The sequence below is a fragment of the Cyanistes caeruleus genome, chromosome 2 (genome assembly GCF_971803275.1).
Source record: "Cyanistes caeruleus chromosome 2, bCyaCae1.hap1.1, whole genome shotgun sequence".
Classification (NCBI taxonomy): Eukaryota; Metazoa; Chordata; class Aves; order Passeriformes; family Paridae; genus Cyanistes; species Cyanistes caeruleus.
Genome location: NC_141702.1, coordinates 66831428 through 66854852, shown reverse-complemented (window position 1 = coordinate 66854852; position 23425 = coordinate 66831428). Strand labels below are relative to the sequence as shown.

General features: G+C 39.1%; 1 protein-coding gene across 3 annotated transcripts in view; it reads right to left on the bottom strand.

The window, feature by feature from the left end:
- The window catches only part of UST (uronyl 2-sulfotransferase), a 158606-nt gene that overhangs the window by 23891 nt on the left and 111290 nt on the right, over positions 1 to 23425 (bottom strand). For all 3 annotated transcript variants that reach the window (XM_086877630.1, XM_086877631.1, XM_086877632.1), the window contains 2 exons: positions 12654 to 12751; positions 10359 to 10516 (listed from right to left, as the gene is read on the bottom strand). In XM_086877630.1, the coding sequence (XP_086733756.1) occupies positions 10359 to 10516; positions 12654 to 12751 (256 nt within the window). The remainder of the gene's footprint in view (positions 1 to 10358; positions 10517 to 12653; positions 12752 to 23425) is intronic.

The following is a 23425-nucleotide window of genomic DNA, read 5'->3' as shown; positions in this document are numbered from 1 at the left end:
CAGTTCCTCCTGGTATGTCAATTTGATTCTTTCATTTGTTGCTGTCTAGGTGACAACTGCAGCCCTCTAAAAGCTTGGGGGTGATCTTAACTATTCTTCCAAAATAGCTGCTGATTGAGTCAGGGAACACACCACAGAGCTGGCAATTTCAGCTTCTGAATCTGAATACTAGCTCTCATGGCAGCATCTCTAACACTGCCAAGGAGTAAAGACAGCTGTGGAATAAAAAATGCCACACCCTAACACTTACCCGTATTATAGATGGCATCTGCAAGTAACTGAGAAGGTATTCAAATGGAGTGCAAATAGTACAAATCAAAATAGAAGATTTATAAAGTGTAGTAACAATTGTGGAAGTGTTGGAGACAGACAAAGATAGAGAACTGGAGAGAAGATATTAATAAAAGAACACAACGAGAATGCAGTTCGGAAGGGGAGGAAACTGGGACGATGAGCCTAGAGAGCAACAGAAGGGAGGATGCTCTTTCATGCTAGATTTGAAAATTTATGATTCTACTGCAAGAACACAAAAAAAGAAGAAAAATGGAATTTTAGCTGTATTTAGTAAAACTCTATTTTCTCACTATAGCTTCTTGGAGAGTAAGTTTTCAAGGGGTACAGATCAAAAAGGCTGGGAAATTCCAACAAGGAAAGGAAGTAGGGAACGTAACTCCAAGAAAGACTCTTGGAAGATCAAGGGGTCAGCTCTCCAGCACCATAATCTGCCTTCAGGGCAGGTAAAGCAGAGGTTCACAGGAAGGAGCACAGGCATGGTGTGAAGCTGTGCTCAAGTGAGGAGTGATGGCTGGGAGACACACTAGCTGAGAGTACCAGCTGTGTAGCAGCTGAGAGCTACACTGCAAACATTTACTTCATTTTAATTCTCACAATTTTGTCATCGAGAGCTGACCTTTGCACTTTGCTGAAATTCCTGTTACTATTTTTTTCCCTTCTTTTCTAATAGTAGCAAGTGTTCTTCAGATGATTTTAGAGCGCAATAAACTATCCTCTGGGAGCAAGTGATCCCTTTACAGATGTAGCCTGGGGATGTCTCTTCCCTGTCTCCCTGCCACTTCTCCCAGCTGCCCAATGTCTCCCTCTCCTTGATTCGTCTTGGTCACCTAGCCCTGATGCAGTTGGAAAAAACCCTTTTGGTGTTAGCTTTGATGCCTTTCACAAGTTGCATGCCAGAAAGTGCCTTGCTGTAATTTCACACGTAAGTTCTCAAAATTTATGCTACCTCATGTTTTCCTAATTTTAATTATTACATTTTAATTATTAGAACAGCTAATTTGCATCACTGTAAAAACTTGATATTCAATTGCAACATTTATGTGAAAATCTAAGTAATTCCTAAGGGATGGCTCCTTGTCTCTACTGTACAATAATTACAGTTACAAGTGTTTTAACAACTAAATTTCTTTTCTATAGCTACCTTACCCTTAATGTTTTTCAAAACGTTTCTGAGCCATCAAAGATACTGGCTCATGGTACTTGCATTGTTCTTGCAAGATGCCTTGGGGATAAGAATAATCATTTTAACCTGCAGCACATTCTACCACTGTTACAGTGATTTAGTCTGAGAAAAAAAGTACAATGACTTTATTTCAAGACTGAAAATAAGATTATGCTCCTAAAAGCTAAGTGAAAGTCAGCTCTGTGATCTTGTTTCATATTGCTCCTGTATCTTCAACGCCAAATATGCTTTGTTTTCAGTTAAGAGGTGTTTCTCCTCAAACACTGGCCTTGAAAATATACTTGTGAGACACAGTGATAATTGAGCTAAATTCTCAATTGTTTTGGTGCTATTATTAATAGAATTTTTTTTATATTCCAGCCTCAGCCACCTTGTGTAGCTTGCTTGTTTCTATGTAGGTGAAATGAAGAATCATTCACCTGGGAACAGAAGCAAGCCTGTTAACTGGGATTTAATGGCTTCTTCTGTATGTCTTCTGCTGCTTGGACAGAGGTCAAAGTTGTCAAAGAAACAATCTGCATAATCTGTTACTGCTGTAATTTTTGTTTAAATGCTATTTTTAAAGCAGAAGCAGTAACTGAGGTTTAGCTGAAATGCAGTAGCATTATGATTTTATTTACTAAGTTACTCAAGAAGGAATGAACTGTCATTGCAGGCTTTAACTGCCTGTCATTAAAATGTTTGTGGTATATTGTCATCAGTAACCCTGGATTATTTATGAGATATCACTAATGCTGTATCCAAATGGAGATTTCCTTCTGTGCTAGAGCTTTAACAAAGCTGGTTATCCACGGGTTTTCCATTTTGTGATACTAGGAACAGGAAATATTCAAAAGATGCTTTGGGCAATCAACCTCAGATGAGCAGCAGGAGCACACTTAAAAACCACAACATCTTCAGTGACTGATATGCTCACTAGATAAATATGGCTATTGCTTGGAAGATATCAGCACCAAGCCTTCAATCTCCTGACATACACCAAAAAACCACATGTGAATTCATTATGTGTGAGATGTAAGGTTGTTTGACTGGTCCCTTGGGATTTAGAACATAAATAAGTTTTGTTTTTACCGCAACACAGTAGGAAATTACATCTTTGTGGGTTTAATCCTAAACCAGACAACCCATTGGTAGATCTGATGAAAGGAAGTTGAATGAAAGCGACATGAATAGGTGGGATGAAATGCAAAATCTGTAGGCTGAAGTCCTGGAATTGTACTAAAAGACAAAGATGATGCATAGGTGCATAGGTGATAGGTGGTCTCAGTCTTCATAATCCTCCAGATATACAGAAACTTTAGCAAGGGGAAACTCTGTTAATGATAGAGAGGTTCAGATGAGCATGCAAAAAAGTAAAATTTGTTTGGCTTCTGGTAAAGACTCTGCCATTTGACAGGAAAGAGAAATATGAAAAAGGTGGAGGAGAGAAACAGGGAAAAGGTAGCAGATTGCAAAGTACAAGCTCAGTATAGGCATGTATTATAGCTCAAAGAAAGGGAAGATTAAGTAATTCTACAAAACATACTCAGCATGTATCTACAATACATTGCAGTTTGTCAGAGCCAGTCTATGAGCTCATGTGTCCAGAAACTTTACTAGAAAAGGAACATTAGATCCAGGATTTTTCAAACAATTTTTTAAGGGAAAATGGACTTCACTTTCCCCTACAACTGATTCTGAGCAGAGCCTTTACAAATTCAACTCCCATGAAAATAAGCCTATTTTATTTTAGCCAAGCCTAAAATAAGGATTTAAAAATCAGTGCTGTAATTATCAAGAAGAGAAACTTCTTTGCCATAATCAGTGGCAAGATCTGGAAGGCAGCCAACATCCTTGAACACCAGAAGCACTGGGAAGGGGAACCATGGATCAACAGTAGCCTCACTCCTCATTTCTCTGGTTCATGAATCATGCCCATAGTCCTGGCCTGCCAATAGAAATTATGTAAATTTCTCACCTGATCTAAATGATGGCTGCTGGTGCTGCAGCACTTACCAAGTCACCCACTGCTCTTGAATTCAGGAGAAAGCAGAGCCATAGCAATGTGTTTGGCAAATGGACATGTAAATCCCACTTCCCTGTACTGTAGGCCCATGGAGCAGATTCACCCAGACCAAGTGTCAGTGTTGTGTCAGGCTGTCAGATGCCTCACTTTTCATCTCAAAATTCCATTCATTTGGGGCCACGAGATATATTTATAGGCAACTTCTCTGCTGTGTAACTATGCACATATGAGCTAACTCAATCTAGCAAGTACATGCTAGCAAGGAAGAGTAAAAAGATAGGACTTGGGCCTGGATGTACACAGGCTCCATGTGGGTTGGAAAGCCATACCAAACTTGCCACACCTTTACTGCTGATCACATTTTAGCAATGAGACTGATACTATCTTGGTAAATCTTTGGTGCCAGTTATGGTTTTCATTCCACACACATTATCTGGAGTAGCTTCACCTTCCTCAGCAGAACAAGAACCACTGTTCTTGTTATAACTGTATATAGCTGTTATAAGTTCTCAAGTTTTGCTTCAGAACTCACCACAGAGAAGTTTTGCTTCTGAGACAAATCACCCAAAGACCTAGTGGTTCTTTTGAAAAACAGTCATGAGAAAGCCCAGAAGTCCTCAAATCCTTCCAAGAGCTCCTATTCTTAAAACTGCTTAGCTTATTCACAATAAGATTTCAAACAACAAAACATATTTTTCTTTTATGGGACTGAAGAAGAAAGGGTACTTTCAATGACTATCCTTATCACTCATTGGTGTATCCACTAACTTCAAGGCATCCTGGATCGGGCAGTCTGGTTTTGTCCCTGCTCCCCAGACCTTGTATTTTCATAGCCAAAGAGCTAGATAATATATCTACAGCTTTTGATAGTACTTTCAGTTTTATAAAACAAACCAAGGAACAGATTAGTTGTGCAGAATGTCCTAGATGCTATCGACCTAGTAAAAAAATAAATGTCCTCGGGGATATGCACTGTGACTCTTCCTCTTTCCCTGCCCATCTTGCACACAGAGAACAGGGAATTTGTTTTACAAGAAACAAAAGTACAATTAAACACTTCTCCTAGCTCTTAAACTGTGTGTTTTAGCATTTATGTGGTTTTATAGCATTTCTCTATGCAATATTGAAAGTTGAGACTTCAGAGGGAGAAGAAAAGAATGGTCTGTTCGCGCTTTCTATTTTCAGAACAGGATGTTGGGTGATAAGAAAACGCCACCCAGGCAGAATGTAAATAATCCACGTGTGCTGTTAGCGCTGGGAGAGCTGCACACACGGGCACATCGCTCCACCTGCTGGGCAAAGCTGCTCTGCTCACACACACAGGACACCTCTCATCAGAGACCTGAACATGCTCCCCACGTGTTACACAGGTAGCTGCTGCCCAAGTCCGACCTCATGTTTTGCCTCCACGTGAAATTTAGAATTCTCCTATCCTGCAGTAAAGTTTAATAGTCAGTGATTCCTGTTCAAAGTATTACTTAGGGAAAACATAAAGCTCCTCTACAGTGCAAGGCAAAAGAAAAGACAGGGTATTTGGCATCTCCAAAGCTTTTAAACATTTGAACGTGTTTGAAACTTTAGAAGTGATGCAAAAAACCCCACAAAAAAAACTCGCCATAAAACCCCTCAATATTTAAATTAAAACGAATACGTGCTGATTTTATTCACCCATCAAGAGTGCAGGTGCTTGCAGGAGAGAGAAAGGTTGGGCACTTAAGCACAGGAGATGAGCCAGCGTATTCCCTTTCCATTTACCAGTCACAACCCTCTCCAGAAAGTGCAGCTCACAAGAAGCCAGCAGAATAAGAAGCCTCATAGAATTTTCCTAATTTTTTCTTTACTTTCATTTTGTGTTGAACAAAGGCAGAATATAAGATAAGATGTTACTGTTTAAAGACACTCCACAAAAAGCACTGCCTCCTTCTACCAGAGTCCTATGATCATTTCTTACTCCAAGTTTTTGCTCTTGGAGGTGGTGCCTGTAGACACATTCACTACAATTTCTCAGAGGGAAAACCCCCTTGGTTTCTGAACTTTTCCAAATGAATGGCATCTGAACCATCTGAAGGCTCGTCCCACCTTCAGTGCTGGCCTGGCACAGGAGTGATCTTCAGCACAGTGCAAAGACTGCTGAGCTTGACTGCACCCTTCTCCTAACTCCATCAAAAATGCTCTGCTTCTCAGGACCTCAGCTCTGCAATAAAGACAAATATAGGCAGCATCTCTCTCTTTACTGGGCTTGAAGACAAGGGGAAACTTATGAATAGAAAATGTCAAGACTGTATCATTACATTCATGAACATAGTGGATTAAAAAAATTAGAGGGTTTATATTACTTTGGATAATATTACCACTACAGCTAAAAACATTCCCTGTAAATGCAATTCTTAAGAGAACCAAATTTTCATGGCATTTAAAAACAATTACACTTTACTTAAACAATATATTTTCTTTCAGATGACAGTGTGAGTTATTTCATTGCACTCAATAAAATTCACTGTCTGAAAAGCTTAAAGTCAGTCTTCTTGTTATAGAGTAAGACCTATACATTCTCCATGCTAAATGCACCTTTCAGGAAACAAAGGGGTTTTTTCCTGGTATTGGGAAGAAATGTTTTTATAGGGCTTCTGGTGCCAAAGAAAATTTATGAACTCCCACAGAGAGGTGTGAGGATATGGCTTATTTCTGAGGTGATAAAATACCATTTAATTGCTTATTGTTTTACACTGGATGCTGTTAAATTTTACCCCATGCCACAAGAAGTTGACAAGACAGAAGAAAACTCTGTTTTGCTGAGTATAGTACGTGTATTTTTGTCTCTTAAAAACACCAAAGATATGAAACTCATGTGTGTCCATTAAAAAAACCAAAAACCTGTGTAAGTATTCTCTGTGTTCTGGCTACCAGCCAGGTTACAGAAGTGGGCTATAGCCAGCAAAATTGAACAGGACTGACCACTTCTTTTTTTCCTTCAGCCTCTGAGAGTGAGGAGAGATTTTACATGCCAAGGTTTGTTATAACTATTTCAGGCCTTTCAAAGAGTTAAAGAATACTTTCAAATTCCGTAATAAATATAATCTAAGGCTCTGCAAATGAATCCTATCTGCTTCAACACTGGGGAAAAAAGACAAAATTTTGAGCACATTTTACTGTGTTAGCAAAGAAAGCTATCAAAAACAAAAAATATTTTTGAAATTTATTCTACCCATCTATTCATCATCTATTGATTTCACAATCTGCTGCCCCCATTCCTGCCCTTTTAATCCCTTGTCAAAGCCAGTTATGGCTGTCAAGACAAATTTGTAAATTTGGACAAGATAGACATCAAAAAAGAGAGTCCTTTTGCAATTCTTGACTTGGTATTAAGATAATGCTTATTTTCAAGGAGGAGTGGACACAGAATACCAGGAAGCCCATAGCTTTAAAGTACTGTACAAGATAAAACCAGATTGGTTCCAAGGAAAACTTTAGGACCACAAAGAGCTTTCACATTTTATTACGTGTGGTTATAAAACACAAAAGTCAAAATATTTGGCATATGGGATAGCTGAATGCAACCTTTTTGTTAATGCAATGAAGGAATAAACCTTCCTAGTGTCCTTTGACATCAAAATTTTTTGTCATGCTGAATTGCGAAGTTTTTTTAAGTTTTTACCTTTCTTCACAGGTTCCTTCTGCCAGCTTATATCAGACAAATCATTAGCATCAGCAAGAAAAGCACTCGATTCATACTGCTTTAAGCAGTTACCTGTGTCATCAGGTATCCAGACAGTAGCTTTCTGATGAAAATGCCACACTAACTTATCTGATCATAGAGCTGCAGTTTTAATGATCTGCTACAGAACAACAGCAGAAAAATGTTTTTGAAGGTAAAACATCTACAGGCATTGTTTTCTCCTAAGAGAACACTAAGCTAGAGTTTCTTGATAAATGTTATTATACTGCTTCAGATAAGAAATTTCACTACAGACACAAAAGAAACAGAGAACTTTGAATATGGCCTGCACAGTTCAAAGGAGCAGAGATGAGGAAAAGTTTCTAAATTTCCTGATTTCTGTATTATCAACGTATACTAAAGGTTTCCAATACTAAAAAGTTTGCTTAGATGGGAGCTACAGTGATCTGGTGACAATCCAAAGCACCTGTAATGAGAGAGTCCCAACTTCAGGAAGAAGGGGTTTAACCCACAACTCCTGCAGATGTATCTTAAATGCACATGTGATTTTATGGGTTTGATAACATCAGGCATTTTGCTTCCTATAGCAGGAAGGTGCTTTGAATACGTTTTAGATTAATGATGTTGGTGGGACAGAAACCACATGTTTCCTACTGTGATTTCTAATCTATGTCATCCACTAAAGCAACACTGAATTGAAACTGTCTTTCTTCAGCTACTTTTTGCTTAAAGGCAGCTCTACAAATCCAGTTTCTGAATTATTATTATTATTATTATTATTATTATTATTATTATTATTATTATTATTATAATTATTATTATTATTATAGAACTGCTTGTTACAAGTGGACTCTGGTGCAGTTATTCACAGATCTGGAAGTGAATCACCTTTCTGTACATGTTCTTTATTGTGTTTTCCTCATATTATTACATGCAGCTGACAAAAAATAAAGTTCTAGAAAAGCTTTCCTTCTTCATGTGGAAAGAGGAAAGACTGACATAAGAGAATCTCAAGTGGAGCAGCAGGTTAGCAGACAATACTGTAAACTTCATAGATTTAATCTGCAAGTGTTAGTTGTAACAAAAGGTCACTTTTGGCCCAAGTTATCTGCTGCTTTGTGTGACCACCACACAGCTGGCAGAACAGCAGGTCTTCTTCCACATGCTTCATATGCAACAGCAGAGGGTGTTGCAGATCAACAGAGGTCTAAGATGCCCTGAGGAGAACTATGTAGGATTTCTTACACACACTGCTTGAATATTTTATATTTTTTTGGCTGATTCTGTTAAGGGTTTTTTTTTTTCTGTAAGCATTAGCACCAACTCAGAAATAACCAGAAAATAATTATTATAGAAAAAAAATCCTCAAACATATGCATGTATGAAAAGAGGAGGAGTTAACTTAAGGAAACTGTTTTCTTACTAATATGCCCTGTCAATAAATGAATGGGAAAGATAAAATAAAGGTTTAATCCACCCAGGGAACACTGACGGAAAGTGGTGAATCTTTAGACATGACACAAGACCCGTCTTTCACTTGAAATCCCAGAGGAAATCACTGTCCTGTAAAAGGTGATCAAATTTTCTCCAGATACTTGAAAATACAAGAAAGATTAACCAGCACTTAATGATTCTGGCAGATTGCTTATTTCCCACCTGACAATTTCTAGGGCACCATGATGAAAATCACAACCCTGTGTGCTGCTAATTAGCTTCCCTCATTGTAAAAGAAGTGAAAATACATGATGCACTGAACAGCTGAAGAAGTCATATAAACTCAAAGAAAACTCTCATGGCAGAGAGAGCATATCCTTCTATTGATCCCCCTGCCTTTTTTTGTTTAACATCCCTATGGGGAAACCTTTGAGACCAAACTGTGCAAACCTGTAGGATCACTTCCACATACTACAAACATAGGTATTTGTATTTTTTAATTTATAAAGATAAGGAAAATACCTGATCCCAAATTGGGCATTGCTCTTATGTCAGTACAATACTCTCAAGTCTGTTATTAAGCAAAATTGCTCTATTGGCTGGATGTGGCACCACAAAGTTACACTCCCACCTTCCAAAGAGCTGCCTTAACTGCCTGATTGCAAGCAGGCAATGACCACTGCAAGCATGTTCAGAGAAAGAATGCCATACTTTCCCTAGTACCTGTATCACAGCTAAATACAGAATTTCCAAAGATGTATCTTCAAAGAAGGGTTTGGTGGGCAGTTACACACAAATCCCAGTTATGGACAGAATCCCATAATTTCTCCAAAGTGACTGACAGGTGTAATAGCTGTTCTCAGTCAGAAGCTAAATTCAATCTTTGTTGCATGTGCTTTGAATATAAAGCTTGGTACAAAATACACATATTAATGGCTGTAGGCATTTCACACTGACAAAAATGCAACTGAGTCACAAAGGAAAAAGGGAAGTTTTACCCCCTGCTTGGTGCACACAGAGTTGATGTGCCAGTCAAACGCAAGCAAGAAATCAATTCTGCTGGAATGATATGCACAGCCCTCCAGAAGCATCATATTTATTTTTAGGAATAGGACACAAGACTGCCTTTTAAAGAAGTCAGCAATAAATGTTGGAGGGATGGATTTCAGACTGACCATGGGGGGAGTAGACTGAGTGCTCTCCATTTTGATTTCTCTACTCCAATCTCCTAAGTATTTTTCCTCAGCATGCCTTGTATTGGAAGCACTGTAAATGCACATTCGTCTTTGAATTTTACTTCAACTCAGCTCAACTGAAGGTTCATTTTATTTCAACTCATAGTCAAGGCTGAGGGAAAATAAGTAACTTGGTCCTGGATAATATTCCAAGTGTCCAGCTCCCCAAACCATTTCTTGAAGGTTTATTTAAGTACATATTGCTGACATCATTTTCACAATATTTTGACAGTATTATTTGAGAACTGAGTATGACACAATTAAAAGAAGAAACCACTCCAGTGGAAAATGGGTAGCTTTCTGGCATGTGGGAAGATCACTCAGCAACAAGTGCTTGCAAGGAAAGAAAATCACACAGTAACATTAACGATACAAGTGGAATATGTGACCTTCCCCTATCATCAAATCTGCTCCCTAAAAGGGAGAAAAACTTCTTCATTGGCTGGACAAGAGAGAAACACGTACCCTTCAGCAGCTATGCAGATTTAGCTGAAGTTTCCATAAGAATAGCTTTTTAATGGAAAAAGTTACCTGGATTTTTGTAGATGCTAAGCACATCCTTGAAATAATGAGGTAAGAATCTTTCTAATAAAAGCAGCACATCCTCCAACTCCTCCAGAATGCCCACAAGCAGAAAATTTTCATTAACGTTCAGCTTTGCTCTTTCAAGGGCCCATTCACCAGGCTCCCTGTATGAAATGGATGGGGGAAGACGGAGGAGGGAAAAAGAAAAGTTTAAATATGCATTTACTTCTCAAATTCAAACCAAGAACACAAGTGAATAAAAAATACATTCAGTGCTATACTTAGGACAAAAAAAGTCCCCCCACCAAAGCCGAGTAGCTTACTGAGCTTTTTCACGCAACATCAAAAATTGGATTGGCATGTAAAAACAGGATCACATTAAAAGGAGGCTAATCACTGTGTGAAAGTACTCCATTCTGAAAATATCTTTTGCCAAATTGTTTATAAGCTCAAACTTATGAACTTTGGTATTTCATTTTGGAAGCACAACCCGTCTGACAGGAAGAATGACTGCCCTTGATGTTGGAAGGTGCTGAGGGGTGGTGGTGTCCCTGAGCTACATCAGGAGAACTGTTGGGACCAACCACTGCCTGCTGTTACTCAGTAAATCCTACACAGGACACAACCATTCCCACTTTGTCCTTCATTTTTACTTTTGCCAAAGTCTCCAGGAGTGTTCTGTTCCCTTTCATTACCCCTGGTTGCCTTGCAGCTTTGCTACAGGATTTGCATTTTTTTGCTGTGACTGATACTGGTTTTGAAGAACAGTAGAGGGTTCTTCTGTCTTTTTTCCCAGCAGGAGAAGCTGGCAGGACTTCACTACATCTTTATGCTTCTCTGTTTCCCAAAAGCACGATGTGGTTAGACAGCCATATGAATCCTAAATTCCGTATAATAATTCATATTACTTATGTTCTGGGAGCAGCAGCCATCATTCATACTGACATGGAATATAATGCCAGGGGTCCCAAGCTAAAGGAAATCAGTTTCCCACACTGCCTAGGAGTAGCTGTAAATCACACCTTTTCCCTGACCTCATTAGGTTATTGCAGACCCTATGCAACAGTGAATTTAACATCTGTCTGAAGCTCTTTCCGTGTCATGTGGAAAAGCTTACTACTTTCCACTCCTGCTAGAACAGACTTGTAGCAGGTTTTTCATGCTCTACCACCTTCTGTGCACTGATCTGTTTTCTGGAAAAGCAAAGTGTCCTCACAAACACTATGAGCCTCCTGCTTGTAGCTCCTTATCGGACTAAGAAGTAGCTGAAGGAACTGCAAGGGCATGACACGAGCCAAATCTACAAGGTACAAAACAGTACTTCAATATTCTGCTTGGGAACCTCACAGAGATTTTGTGAAAGTATTCACGCATGTGACTGTTGTTAATGGGATTACTCGCACATGCAATGTGCGACCATAAGCATTTGCAAATAAGGCAAAAATACGTTAAATAGAAAGTAAAATGAAAATTAAGTCATTAATCTGTTTTGTAATGAAAGTGTTTTGTTTCTTATACATAAACTCTCTTCACCAGAAAAAAATAAGGCAGGATTTTAAAACATAGATATTTAGAAATTAAGACAGAAGAAGTAACACATTTTCACTTGTTATTACTGCTACAAGAAGTATGGCTTTTCAAAGAAATTCTGGAAAATGTGCAGTTGTTTCATAATGGAGAAGCCTGAATAATACAGAAACAGAACACCTTGAAGCTGAACACACCTAATAAAGAGCATTCGTTACCAACAATACAGAAGTATTTTAAACCAAGAAAGTATTTAAAATTATTCCTATATTATTGCACAAAAAACTTACTCTGGTATCAGTAATGTGGCAATATTAGAATGGCATACACAGATGTTAAAAATGAGGTAGCTCAATTAAAGCAGTAGAAGACTGCATTTTACATAGTTTTAAGCATGAATTTGGTTTCTTACAGGGACACAGAAACATGTATTCCTCATATAGACCTGATACAAGCGTCTGAGTAAATCAAAAACATGTATTACAAAATTACAGTGCAGATAAAATGAGTAACCCAGAAAAAAAAAATCTACATAAATACATTCACATTTGATGAATTATTCATGCTATAAATAAAGAAAAAAGAATAGTGCTACATTTGCCATGCCCTCCCTACTTCAAAATATATGCATGCAATTACCACAAACAGTGATATATTCCCTGTACTTTTATTTTTCCCTTGTACTTCAAATAATGCCATTCTTTATTACCAATTTCTGACAAAATCTTGGCAGTAGCTATTGCTGAACAAATTGAAAACCTTGCATATATTTACCTGCATCTTGGATGCTGTCCACAGAAATATGGTATGATGTAAAATAACCTGGGATTGGAACATTCAGGGTAGTTTTCAAGGATACATACATTAATGTCCTGTGGGGGAGGAAAGAAAAAAAAAATACTGTATTTTCCTTTCTCTATTAGCAACCATTTTCTTTATCTCATACTTTTTATAGTTGTCTCAGGGTCAAAGAGTTGTGCTGAAGCTATAAAAAATATCTTAAAAGTCATCTATTGGTCCATTCATCTACTTCTAAATATCAGCAGGGGAAACAAAAACTTATTTTGTCCAAGAATGCACAAAGCAATTTTTCCTCCTTGCTGCAAATCCCACAATTATTATATTGAAATTACTGTATGATTCAAAATGGGACACATTAATCAGCTTTCATACTGAGTAACATTTTAAATATTCAGAAGATTATTTTCAGATTCTTCTTTTTTCTAAATACACCCTGAAGAAAACCTGAAGTATCCAGAATAAATAAAATTGAGACAACAATTATTACCTGGTCCCCTCCCCCTCCTTTTTTTACATTCTGCTGCATTCAATAACTGTGATTTGTATATCTCACTCAGTATTATAACATACATCACTTTTGGTTACAATTCTGTAAACTTCTCAGATTTTCAGAACTGAACTGCGCAAACCCTACTGAGAAAAGGGGTTATTAAAAAGTATTTATCATTTTCATGAAATATCATTCATCAAATTAGAAGCTATTTATCATTTTTCAAAGACTAGGCATAGCTACTGAAGCCAGAGGAACTGCATTACATTTATAGCTTTACTTCAGCACAATAATAAGCATGTGGGATTGAATTCCATTATCTTTATTTAATCTAATAGAGCCTTACTCTGCAAGCAGACACACCCACTCCAGAGACATACAGTGCTAAAAATAGGTGAGACAACAAAAGCAAGGATGGAAGGATCTCACCTCTGCAGAATCAATCTTCATTGTTATTTAGATATGTGCTTTCACAATGCTATAGGCGCTATACAAATCAATACCAAACCAACAACTAAACAAATGCATATTTTATCAAGTAAATAAAATGTGATAGAGAACATTCCACAAGACAGATGTTCTTGGCAGCATGGAAAATATAGACAGCACCCCCTGCTCTCCCAGGGCAGGGCAAGGCAGGGCAGGGTACAGGTCTCCAGCCACAGCATCTGCATCTGAGGCCTCATCAGAGAAAAGCTCTTCCCAGAACTTCAGTTCTCTCACCCAACCTCATTACATCCCCATTGGGTCTGTAAGCCTTTTAAAGCACATTTCTGATTCCTACTCTGTCTCACACTTATGTGAATCCAACTTTACAAGCACACCAGAAGACCCTGGGCTAGGAAGTAAATCACATGGTGAGGAACCATTAAAGAAAACATAAAAATTGCCAACTGGGATACAAACAATCCATTTCCCCTGCTCCCCACAGTATATGCAGGGTTTGCCTTAAATACATACCAGATTATTTATGGTCATGACCTGAATTTTGATATTAAAGGCTCTGAGCTGAAGCTAACCCCCATTCTGCATACTATGATTACTAAGAAATCTTTCTGTGGATGCATAGATTGGACATGCAATGTGTCTCTCCCATCATCCCAACAGTATTTTTTAACATGAATTACAAATTGCACTTCTTTAAAGGCTTATTGTGCTTTAACTACAGACACCACCAGAGATGTTTTCAGTGATATATATTTTTTTTGCTTTCATAAGAACCTAAAGACCTGCAATGAATCAATTAATTGCTTGGATTTTAAAAAATCTGAAATATTGCCCTGACAATACTTTAAATTATGTCTAAGTTGGCTTGCCCTTGATAGGTTAGATGGAAGGTGGGTAGTACACCTACATAAGACTTAAAAATCTGTAGCAACACCCAGCTAAGAACATTACCTCTTTTCTCACTCTCATACAAAGGTGAATGGACATTAGCTCCCAACAAAGAAACTTACCATTTCTTTGCAAGAGCAATGAATATGGTGAGCCAGAAAATATTCCCTGAGGTGAGTATCAATACCCAACAAAAAAGTGCAACCAGGACCTTCTTGTAATTGTGAAAACAATATTTGATTCACATGGCCAGAGAAACATCTATATAATAAAAGCAATGTAAATTCATTTGGAATTGAAAATCCTGAAATTGCAGGAAAATCCTGCAGCTTTAACAAGTAAACATTTGATACTAATTCAAAAAGAGATTTTTAGTGTTCTTTGTAGGCTACACTGATATAGGATTACTGAAACAACCAGACTGGCTCTAATCTAATCTTCCCCACTCCTTGCTGATAACTCAAGGTTGAAGACAAAGGCCAGGTGAGCTTTCATAGAAACCTACCATCTTTTGCCACACAAGGACATGCACCTCACGCTCCTGACACCAGAAGCATGAGGCTTTCTCTGCAGTAGAAGCACTGTCCCTTCCCAGGCTTTGTTTACCACCACTGCTGGGATTTGTATTCCAGCTGCTGGAGTGTCCTCGTGCATTTGCAGCACCCAGTCACTCCATGAGATGTGAAATCGGTTTTCAGCCAAAAAGTGGGCGATAGAAAGGTCAGCCTGAGGTGTGCTAGTCATTACAAAACTTTAACACACCTACAGTAAGGTATGTTTAGGTGCTCAGGAACTTCTGGGTTTTTTCCAATCATGGAAATCCAAGGTGAAATGACATTATTCAAGGCAGTGATACTCTGCTATCCTAAGCAACATTAATTAAGCCACATCTCCCAGTAGGAGAAGATACTTTCTCAGCAGAACACAGATCTTTCAGGGCAGAAATATTTCTATCTACAAGGCGACAATGACAAAAATTTGCAAGGTGCGAGATGACAACCTTGCTCATTTAAATCACTGGAGGAGTCTTGTAAAAAAATTATTTTAACACAGTCTGGAAAAATACAGATGGAAACACACAGAGCTACTTTGATCATAACCTTTCATAATAAAGAAAGCAGTATTTTACTTTATTCTTTAGCTCCTGGCTATACAGTTCATATCACTCACATCCCACTGGGCTTGTGTCTTCAACAGGGCAGTGGGAGGCCTGGGAATCAGTCCTGCAGCTCCAAGTAACAACAGAAACTGTCCTTCTTTTAAATAGTGCTATATTTTTCTACTGATGCAACAATTTTGTCTGAAAAGTTAAACTGGTGATTTCTGCTTCCTTCTACTGTAAAATTGTCTTTGAAATAAAAAGCACAATGTGCCTTAATCCTTTAATCTTTCAATGAGTCAGGCTACTGATCTATCAGAAATATATCAAAGGTGTATTATTTATATTTTTTTTGAGATTAATAATAAACAATTTCATTTTCCATGGTGAGCTCATACGTGCAAGAAGAGGAAGTCAGCACCTGATTAAAAATATTTAATAGAATCATTGGATCATCAGGTTTGGAAGAGAACTTCAAGATTATTTAGTTCAACTGCTAACCCAGCACCACCAACATTATCCCCAAACCCCAAGTGCCACACACAGATGCCTCTGGAACACTTTCAGAGATGGTGCCTATCATTTCTCTGGGCAACTTATTCCAATGTCTAATACCTTTCAGTCAAGGTTTTTTGTTTTCTAATATCTAATCTGAACCTCAATGTTGCAATTTAAGGACATTTCCAATCATCCTTTAATTTCCTCCTCATTAAAATTCCTTTCAGGTAGCTGTGGAGAATGAAGGGCTACAAAATTCCTTTGGGAATTTTAATGCTATCAGAAAAAGAGCAAATTTAAAAGTGTTCCTTTGTAGAGCAATTACTAAATAAGCGATTTACTGAAGTTAATGTCTTATGACAAATACTGTACCATATAGAAAAAGATGTGACACAAGATTTTAAAACTTTTTTTCCTCCTGATACAAAATCCTAAGAGTACTGATGGAAATAAAAACTTGATTTTTATCCAGTAAAAGGAACAACCAAATTAAAAAAAAAAACAACAAGAAAGAACAACAACAAAAAAATAATCTTGGGTTTCAAGGCATTCCTTATTTTTTGATCATCTGTGTCTCAACCAAAAATTACAGAAACACCGTATTTTGTCCTAGATGCATTACAATTATTAGTAGCCCTGACAATTTAAAATAAGGAATCATAACTCAAATACATACATGCCTTGAAAATAATTTCCATTCCATTTCCATCTGTTCATCTGTGGAAAAAACACCAAAATATCCTTTCTCTCACAATCAAAACAAAAAATACACATCCTCTTCTTTCTATGCCCTGTGAGATACCACAACTTCTGTGAAACCAGGAGACCTTGCTCACAGCCCAAGAACAGTGCATGCTCCTTCAGTCTGAAGAGTGAAGATGTGGAGGTGTGTCAGCAGCAACCTAAATTTCAGGTTTTCATAAAAGGAAATGAAATAAAAAGATGTGGAAAACCAGTGACTGAGCCCAGTCTATGGTGACCTCTCCTGCTTACAAGGCTGTTCTTCACACACCACTACAGTCAGCAGTGCAGTCTAGTCCTCACTGTTGCCAGCCAAGGAAAATTCTTCCACTCTCCTGAGAGCCACCGAGAATCCTCTCACAGCTTATAAAGTGTTTTCTCACATAGTTGGTGTTTGTGAAGAGGTCAAACTGACCATTACATCCTGAGGACAACACTGCATCATGTAAACTGAACACAACCACACTACAAAAACCCTAACAAAATTCCCCACCTTTTCTGGCCAAGTTAGGGAGCTCTGGGTGGCCTTGGAGTGACTGGAAGGAAAATGTAAACATGATGTATCAGAAAAGGGCTTGTGAGTACAAATATGACATGAAAGAAGGAAAAGCACAACTTCTGACTTTGGAAGGCTGCAGGAGGACACTAAAAAGTCAAGGTATAATTGTCATGAAGGTTTCCAAGTAGAAACGGAATTTTACTAAATCTTATTTAGGAGCTTAAATTATGTACACATTTTAATGAAACATAAGATACAATGCAATACATTTTCAACCCTAGTTAGAGACAGTTTTACTTCACCAGGTGATATTTAATGTTTCTGTTCAATCTCAATGAAGTATTTGGATAACTAGAGCCACGCAGCAGCAAGATTAGTTATTTCTTTCAAATACATTTGGTATCTGTTTGTGCATCTATGCCAACAGCACAGGCAGCAGATTGCTGTGGGGTGGGCAGGTGCTGGGCATTGCTTCCCAAATCAGCATTGCCAACACAGACAAAGCCAAATGTTTCTCATCCTGTGCTACTGTGGTAGCACTGAGGCCCTCCAAGGTGGGGTGCCAGGTAGGATGGACTGTGCCAAACTGTGGGATAATAGTCCTCTGGAGTTGACAGCAAGCTGGACAAGTTTATTGGGACACCAGTGGCAGGCTGCAGAGTGACCAGTGGGCATCCTGGGGAGAAGTTCCACAAGACGGCAGAGCAGATCCAGCTAACCCTAGAATGCAGGACTTCTATCCCCAGATGCTCCCCTGCACCAGCTGTGATTGCCCCTTCACTTCTGTGAGGCTCGGCCAGCTCAAAAAGCAACAGAAACCCTTTTCTGTTCCTCCTCCACTGCCTTCTGGTCTTCTACCAGGAGAGTGAACAACATGGGGCTAGCTCACATTAATGCCACCACAGCACTCCAAACCTGCACAGGGTGACACAGGCCACAGTGGATGATTTCAGTCACTAGATTAATTTCTTTTACAGCCTTCCTTGGACATCCACCCTCTATTGTCTGGGGTCCTTCACAGATTGCAGATGGATCTCTGCTTCACCATGAACCTCCATGGGCTGCAGGGTGACATCTGTCTCACCATGGTCTGCACCATGGACTGCAGGGGAATCTCAGCTCTGCTGCTGTAAAACCTCCTCCCTATCCTTCTGCATCGACCTTCCTGTCTGCAGAGCTGTTCCTCTCATATACTGTCACTCCTCTTTTCTCCAGCTGCAACTGTTCCTGTGCAGAAACTGCTTTTCTTTCTTCAACAGACCATCCCAGAGGCACTACCACCATCACTGAAGGGCTCACCTGTGGCCAGCAGTGGACCCATCATGGAGCTGGCTGGCATTAGCTCCACTGGACATGGGGGATTCTTCTGCAGCTTCTCACAGAAGCCACCCCAGTAGCCCCTCTGCCCTCCAGTCTCCCACCACTGCTACCAAAAGCTTGCCGTGCAAACTCAATACATTTTTGTAAAGGATAATTCTGGGGTTTCTGCCAATTGACTTTCCAATTTCTTCCGGCAAAATGCATGTTTTTACTTTCCTCTCCCCACCGCCGCATAAGTAAATAGGCTGCCAAGTTTAATTCCCACTTTTTTTTTTGCCTGGGCTAATTTGCCTGGACTCTTTTGCCTGGGCTAATTTGCCTGACTTTTCAGCCAACAATGTATTGAGCTCTTCTTTCTGGTATCTTACAAGTGAAGTGGCAGCTAACAAAACAGCATCTTCTGCTAACCATCTACATTTTCATTAAGTGCAGACGTAAGTTATTCATTCATATACAACATTTTGCTGTATGTTTGACATAGCCAAAGTGATGAACTATGCACACAATGCTACTGTTTAGATGTGACAAACATGAAACGCATTTGTACATCACTATTTTCTAACTTAAAATTATGTACAACATCACAGAAATACATTTCTCTCTTTTCTGTTATCAGAAATCATGTTAGCAATTTGTCAAAGATAAGTTTTCCTGGTACGAATGGAATCACTTCATAGTTGTAAGCAGACAATATCTTTCTTTTCCATTGCTTTTGTATTTTTCACCTCAAAACATCTTAGTACGGGAAATATATTTTAAAAAAAATAGAAAGAAATTGCCAAAAAAAGGGCAAGTGGCTGCCAGCTGGAAGCAGTGTGTAAGCATTAAATAACCATCCTGTTATAGAGGGCACAGATCCAGGGAAGACCAAAAATGAAGATCATTATACTGTAATCAAGAATGAATCCCACTGGCAACTAACAGCAGGGAGACAGTACATCTGCTAATTCTGTTTACTAACATTTCTTCATAAAAGAACCTGGAAAATTTTTCTGCTTGGATGACAAGCTTTAATAAAATCCATTAGGGATGGCATATATTCAATTCTGCAAATGCCAAGCAGGAAATACCCACCACCTCAAGGACTTTTCAGCCCTCCTTAATGGAGGGCATGTGGTCTCTAGCAAATTGATGCCTTTCAGAAAAGCAGCAAGTCATAGAATGGTTCGGGCTGGAAGGGACCTTAAGATCACCTAGTTCCAAAGCCTCTGGCAAGGCAGGGATACCTTCCACTAGGTCATGTGCAACAAAACCCTACCCAGCCTGGTCTCCCCAACACTTCCAGAGATGGGGCATCCACAATTTCTGTGGCAACCTGTTCCAACAACCATCAGAGTAAAGAATTTCTTCCTAATCTCTAAATCTGCCATCTTTCAGTTGAAAGCCTGTCATGGGGTGGCTTTACCTTTAAGGTAGTTTTGAGAGCTAAGGAAGTTGAGGCTGCTGGTGGCTGATGGGAGTCCTTTCTCCTGACCAATTATCAAGCATTTCTAAGAATTGACAGCAGTTCTGACCATTAAAAAGTGAATTCAGCTTGTGAACACCCCCTTAAAAAGTACCTCAGAGCTCTCTTGTCCTCTTTTGTTTCCGGCTTTTGAGAAGGTAACAAGGCCCTGTTGTATCCTCTTCTTCTCCTCCCCCCGCTCCCTCGGCCGAAAAGGCCGCAGAGGACGAAAGGGGTGGGGGGGGGGAGGAAAAGAAAGCAGAGCTGCTCAGTTACTGCTGCTGCTGGACTGAAACCTGATACCATGAACTCTTGCAGCTTTTCTAAAGCTTTTAATTCTTTTACTACCTGGATAAAATGTACAGATTACTCCTTTTCTCAGAAAGACGGAGAAAGAGAGAGACAATCAACATGAGGAAGACATCATAGAACCACCAAAAACAGTGAGGAAAAGAGTTAAGTTTTAAATAGGAGAGAGAGAATAAGAAGATGCTTGACAGCTGAAATTTCTTTCTGTTAAAGCTATGGAGATGGACAATAGTAGTTTAAAAAAACTCCTTTAATTCATGATAAGAGTATTGGGAGGAATAAAGTATTCAAAGTGTGGATTTTGAGCAAAAGAGAGAGTACTTGTGATACTGTGAGTTGCTGGAATTGAGTAGAGTGAAGATTTTGAAGCTTTGCGGGGCAAAGAGAAAACTGTTTTCCAGGAAGGCTCACAAAGACAGATGAAGAGGACTTCTGCCTTTTAATAACTCATCCTTAAAATGACATCCCTAGACTCATGGCCCATACACACCTCAGAGTGATGTGAAATGGGAGGAATGAACTCTGATGACAGATTACCGGGCAGCTGGCATTAGAGAAACAGAAAACTATAACAAAAATAGTTTTCTTGTGAGAAACTCCATAGATTGGCAGAAAGAGACTTCTGTTTCTCTACAAAGACTGATGAAAAGACTCTAGCAAGAACTGAGACTGTTTTTAACCACCAAAGTTCTAAAGTTGTTTTTTTTGTCTCTATGTTATCATGTGTACAAAGAAATGGTCAAGTAGTGAGAGATAAAAGAGTTTTCTGGAAGTTTATTTCTGGTGTTCTTATTCTTGTAGTTTGTTAATAAACTGTCTTTATTCCTTTTAAGTTTTAAGCCTGTTTTGCTCTTGTTCTAATCCATACCTCACAGCAAGAAGTAAGTAATTTTTAGTTACTGGCTTAAAACCACGACAAAGCCATTGCCCCTTGTCCTGTCACTACATTCTATTTTTACAAGGTCCCTCTCCAGCTTTCTTGTAGGCTCCCTTCAGGTACTGGAAGGCTGCTCTAAGGTCTCCCCTTCTTAGGTTGAAGGCCTCAGAGCTGGATTCAGAACTCCTGGTGGAGTCATAAAAGAAAAATCACAGAAGATGGAGTCTAACTTCTCTTGACCTGCTGGCCACGCTGCTTTTGTTGCAGTGCAGGATACAATTGGCTTTCTGGGCTGTAGGTGCGCATTTCTGGCTCACGTCTAGCCTGTTATACACCAGCACCCCCAAATCCTGCTCCCCAGGGCTGTTCTCCATCTGTTCAAACCCCAGCCTGTCCTGATACAGAAGAGTTGTCTTGTACTTGGCCTTGCTGAACTTCATGAAGTTCACAAGGGCCCACTTCTTGAGCTTTTCTGGGCACCTCTGGATAGCATCCCTTCCCTCCAGTGTGTCAACCGCACCACACAGCTTGGTGTCATCTGCAAACTTGCTGAGGGTACGCCCAATTCCACTGTCAGTGTCACTGACAAAGATGTCAAACAGTGCCAGTCCTAATACTTGACCCCAAGGAATGCCACTTGCCACTGGTCTCAACTTGGACATTGAGTCACTGACTGCAACTCTTTGAGTGTGACCATCCAGCCAATTCCAGCTCCATCAAATACACATCTCATCAGTTTAGACACAAGAATGCTGTGCAGGACAGTGTCAAATACTTTGCACAAGTCAACAGATACATCCAGCAATTTATACTCACAAAAGTTAGTTCTAGAGCACAGACAAAGTTAATTTCTGACAGGCAGGAGCCTCATCTTGGAGGTGACTGCAAGGCTGAAGTCAGTGGGATGTAAGTGGACAGAGATGCCACTGGTGGATGACAGTGCTCCTGGTAGGGTGGTCTCACCACACCTGGCAGTGCAGCCTTGGCTGCTCTGGTCCCAGCAAGAAAGGCTGCTACAGAAGATTCAGGTTTTTGAGAAATATTTTAGCCCTTTGCTAAAGGAGAAGCAAGTTTATCTATACTAGGTTACCATTTGTCCAATCTGTTAAAAAAAGTTCACATCCACTCTAATGCATAGCAATGCTTTCCTGCCCCTACTGTCAGGAAACCTTTACTAGTATCTGACAAAAACCACCCTAATGTAATTCAGAAAACTGCTTCGTCTTCATCTTGATGAACTCAAGCAATAGCTGCAGGACATCTGCTTCACAGCAGATTTTTATTCACCTGAAGATTTATATTTCCCTACAGCAATTCATTTTTAAGACCATCTTCTGGACTCTTCAATTTCTCAGAAGTCCTAAAACAGGACTATTTTTAAGTTTCATGAAGGGAATTAAGGAATCATTTCACACCTCTGGCTCCTGGAACCTAACATCTTTTGTTTACCATGAAATGCTGTATCCCAGAAACTACTTTTCTGCTAAAACATTAAAAAAAAAAAAAAAACAAACCCAAAAAAACCCAAATTGGAGGAGATGCAGAGGAAATCATCATGTAACACTGTGGATAATCACCTCTCTAATACACCACTTTTTTAATGTTAGAAGCATCAATGCTCAGCCAAGTATATTGTAATACTAAGACTCTGTGACCTGTATTGACAGCAATTCCTGCTCACAACAGAACAGTAATATGCATGACCAGATTACTCAGAATGAAAAATCATGTAATGAGAAAATCCACAGGATGTCACAGAATCATAGAATGATTTGGAATGGAAGTTAAAGAGCATCTAGTTCCAACCACCCTGCCAAGGGCAAGGACACCTTCCACTACATCAGGTTGTTCACATACAGAAAAGAGCTCTCTAGAAAGAGCATAATTCAGGAAAAACAGTCTTGAATTGAAATGACAGCCAAGACACTATAAAAAAAATTGATAAAATCAACAGAAGATTGCCAGAACCTAGCTAGTATTAGACAACACTGTAATGAAGAACACAATCAGCAAGGGGAAGATCCAGCAACAAGGAAAGCCTCTCTATCTTTAATCCAGTCACTAAAGATGTGACAAACATCCTTTGTTCCCAGTACAAAAAAAAAAAGGGGGAGGAAAAAGAGAAGAGAGGAT